Below are 4236 nucleotides of genomic sequence, written 5' to 3'. Positions count from 1 at the left end.
ATAGATCTCCCGTATTCAAACAACTAGGTAAGAGCATATATATATATATATATATATATATATATATATATATATATATATATATATATATATATATATATATATATATATTATATATATATATATAAACAGATATATATGTATATATATACACATATATGTGTGTGTGCATATTTATACATATATATATATTATATATATATATTATATATATATATATTATATATAAACATATATGTGTATATATATACTTATATACACACACATATATATATATATATATGTGTGTGTGTGTGTGTGTGTGTGTGTATATTTATATATATATATATATATATATATATATATATATATATATATATATATATATATATATATTTATATTTATATATATATATATGTAGAGAGAGAGATTTATATATATCTGTCTATATATATAAACATATATATATATATATATATATATATATATATATATATATATACATATGTATATGGATATGGAGTAAGAAATGACAGAGGAGAAAAATTGATAAATTTCACCTTAACCCTTTGAGGCCGAGTGGATAGTACCACTAACCACCTTCATGGATGCTTTGTAGCATCAGGCAAGAAGTCTCTATGAGTTTGTCATGTAATTATCACATTTTGTATGACTATTTCTGAAGGAACACGTCGAATTTTGCCGCTTTTTCGTTATTGTTGTCATTTCACAGCTGATTGTTCATGAGGAGCAATCATTTAAGGTGGGTGCCTCATATATCTTCAGTGTTTATGAGTGTTACTATATTTTCATACATGTAAACATTTGGCCCATGTTTATTAACATTCATAAAGCAAAATCACTTCAAAACATCCAAAGTTATTGCAAAATCTAACCTAAAAATTGTAGAAATATGTCGGTCAGGTACTGACCACTGGCAGTTTAAGCCACGTGTAAAGGTAGAGAACCATAACTGTATTTTGGCCACTAATAATTTGAGTTTCTGGCAGATATGCATTTTCATGGCATTCTAGTAAATTCACAATGTGGGAAAATATAAGTGCAACGTTTTTTTAGTCATATATATTGGAATAAATAAGTAATGAAATATATTGCATACACTATTTATAACATATTTCTATATTCAATATAACTGCCAACAATAAATTCTATTATATGACTGCAAGGAAAGCTATGTATTATATAATCAATTTCTTATGCAATATTCCAGATGAACAGATATAGGAATATTGCATATGACCATGGTCTTATTCAGGCAATATTTGAGGACATCCCATCAGGCTCTGAGGAGGAGGATACATCAGATGATGAAACTTTAGTTGACGTTGACAGACTCACAGGTTAGTGTATTTACATATTGTTTTAAATTTATAGAAATTAATCTACAATTGCCCATATATATATATATATATATATATATATATATATATATATATATTATATATTTCTTATGAGAGAAAGAGAAAAATTAATTAAGTAATAGGTATTTTTCAAGTAATCATATGATTATAAGTAAGTAGGCAAATGGATTCATCAGGTTTCATTTAATTCTTACTTATAATGAAAGTCAAGTGGTGTATATTCTGCATGTAAATGAATGAGTATAATCGAACTGAATAGAAGTTCAGTAATTATAAGAAAATTTAATATAACATATAAATGAGTAAACTTTAAACTATTACGGATGATGAGTGCAGAGGTGATAGAGTGGCCCCTCAGAATTAAGAACAACAACCAGAAGAACCAACAACACCTGATTCTGACTTCCAGCCAAGATGGAGAAAGCGAATATATGATGTGAAATTGGCACATTTCCAAGGAGAACAGCCAGGACCATCATCAGCTATGACAGACTTGACTGAAATAACACCTTCGGCTGTGTTTGTCAAGCTTGTTGGCATAGAAATGCTAGAAAGTATTGTTTACCAAACAAGTCTTTGTGCAATCCAAAAGGGGAAACCCTTTAAGCATACAACAGATAGAGAGTTAAAGATATTTTTAGGGATGAATTTACTGATGGGCATGAAAAAGCAGGCTTCTTATCAAGATTACTGGTATACAGACCCCTACTTTAGAGACAATTACAATGCAAATGCCATGAACCGTGACAGATTTACCTGTTTTTTTTTATCAAATCACATCAGTGACAATTATAATATGCCAAATAGGAATGTTCCAAACTATGATAGGCTTTATAAAATTATACCTCTAATTGAACATCTGAATAAACAATTCCAGACTTGTTACAACCCGTCAAATACAGGCCATTGACGAAAGTATGATGAAATTCAAGTTCTTTCAAAGCCTATAAAAAGAGGTTATAAGGTGTGGGTAAGGGTTGATGATAATGGATGTTTGTCAGGCAGATAAATATTGTGGAAGAGATGGAAAACAATGTTTAGGCCTAGGAGAAAAGGTTCTAAAGTTGTAAGAGTCTCTGAGAAAATAAGGGTACCAGATCTATGCTGACAACTTTTCTTCAATATCTTTGGCTAAGACTTTGTTTAGTAAGGCCGTAGAGTATTGTGGAACAATTCGTCAAAACAGACGAAAAATGACAGCTGTTACCTGATAAACAGCTAAGTCGAGGTCAAGCTGATTGGGCCATGGATCCAACTGGTTTATCATGTACAAAGTGGATAGATAACAAAGCTGTACTGGTTGTCTCAAACATGCATAAGCCAACTCTAACAACTAAAATTAGTCGCTGCAATAAAGACGGCAGTACAGTTAATGTTGATGCACCTGTTGTTGCGGCTGATTATAGACATCATATGGGCTATGCTGATAAGGCAGATATGCTAAAATCTGTAAAAGAAGTTGATCCCAAATCAAAGAAATGGTGGCACAGAATGTTTTTTTCACTAGGATGTTTCTGTTGTAAATGCACTTATAATATATAAGCATTTGGAGCCACAAGAAACCATAAAGCTTTCAGAGGAAAACTTATTGTTGGCTTGATTGGAGCAAATAGTATGAAAAAGAGGAAGAGTGGAAGTCTTCTTATGGATAAATGTCTGAGGCAAAAGGAAAACATCCCCAAGGAGATTCGTTTAGATCAGGCACAGTATATGCCAGAATGTGGGTTAACTTTTAGACGCTGTAATCACTGTAGCACAAAGAAAGAACCACATAGGACCAAGTGGTTGTGCACAATATGTAAGATTCCCTTATGTAACAATGCTGCCAGAAATTGTTATTCATTGTATCATACTTGATGTAGCTCATCGATTTTAGCTTGTATATATTATGCAATTAGAAATTAAGTCTGAACATAAAAAGAATATATTCTAATGTAAAAAGCATACATGATGTAGGTCATCATTGTTAGTTTGTTGTATATATTGTGCAATTAGAAATTAAGTTTGAACATAAAAGGAATATTTTCTAAAGAATTTTTTTTTTTCAGTAAATTACCATGAATTCAAATTTATCTGTAGAAATGTACCTGTGGCGTTTATCCCTAGTGGTCAGTGGTATTGACCACCTCACTGTATCTTTATGTAGTGTTAGTATAATGATGTTTACCATGAGTATGTCTTATTTACATTCCCTTTGTTCCGTCTACAATGATAAAAACAACATAAAACATCTCGTACAAAACAACAGCTTGAAAGTTGCTACCTTCTTCAAGAAGAGATGGACGTGGGAAAGCCCAGATTGAAGACCTAAAAACGAAATTGACTCAATTATAACAGATAATCTAAACATCGTAAAGGACATCTCCACCATGAATAAAATAGATGTGGGCAGTGACCACCGCTTTCTAAGAGTCAGGGTAGAACTAGACACCAAGTTAGAAAGAAAGAAGATGATTAGGTCGATGAACAAAAATATATATCACAACTTAAAACAAAACAAAGAAAAGATTTAATTGCAACTTAAAAATTGATTTTCTGTACTAGAATTTCATAATTTAGAAGAATTTAATGAGTACTTAACAAAAATAGTTACACAAGAAGCAGAAAATGTTGGAGGAGGTGTAAGAGTCAATCAAGAATTGAAGTCAGTGACAAAACAAAAGAACTAATAAGACGTAGAAAAGAAATATCTATGCGAAAATAAGAAGATCGGAAAATCTGTAAAGACTTGCAAAAGGAAATAAACAAAGAAAGGAGAAGAGATAAACGCAATCAGAATGTAGAGATCGTAGAAAACGCCTTGAGGAAAGGGAAAAACATTTAAAAAGTAAAAACAAAGTCAAGGAAACCAAAGAAACTAAATATATGTGATAA

The 4236-nt window shown here is 30.8% G+C and overlaps 1 protein-coding gene across 1 annotated transcript; it reads left to right on the top strand.

Annotated features, from left to right (window-relative positions):
* Positions 1-893: 893 nt before the first annotated feature.
* Positions 894-2272, top strand: LOC138862715 (piggyBac transposable element-derived protein 3-like). Its single transcript, XM_070125615.1, has 3 exons — positions 894-899; positions 1212-1341; positions 1740-2272. The coding sequence occupies exons 1-3, from the start codon at positions 894-896 to the stop codon at positions 2270-2272; spliced, it is 669 nt and encodes a 222-aa protein (XP_069981716.1).
* Positions 2273-4236: the final 1964 nt, after the last annotated feature.

The sequence above is a fragment of the Penaeus vannamei genome, chromosome 1 (assembly GCF_042767895.1).
Source record: "Penaeus vannamei isolate JL-2024 chromosome 1, ASM4276789v1, whole genome shotgun sequence".
Lineage (NCBI taxonomy): Eukaryota > Metazoa > Arthropoda > Malacostraca > Decapoda > Penaeidae > Penaeus > Penaeus vannamei.
This window is presented reverse-complemented; position numbering and strand designations above follow the sequence as displayed.

Excerpts from the sequence above, each read along its gene's own strand:
- LOC138862715 (XM_070125615.1), top strand. Across the intron at positions 1,342-1,739 it reads TGACGTTGACAGACTCACAG|AAGAACCAACAACACCTGAT; the intron begins GTTAGTGTATTT and ends AACAACAACCAG.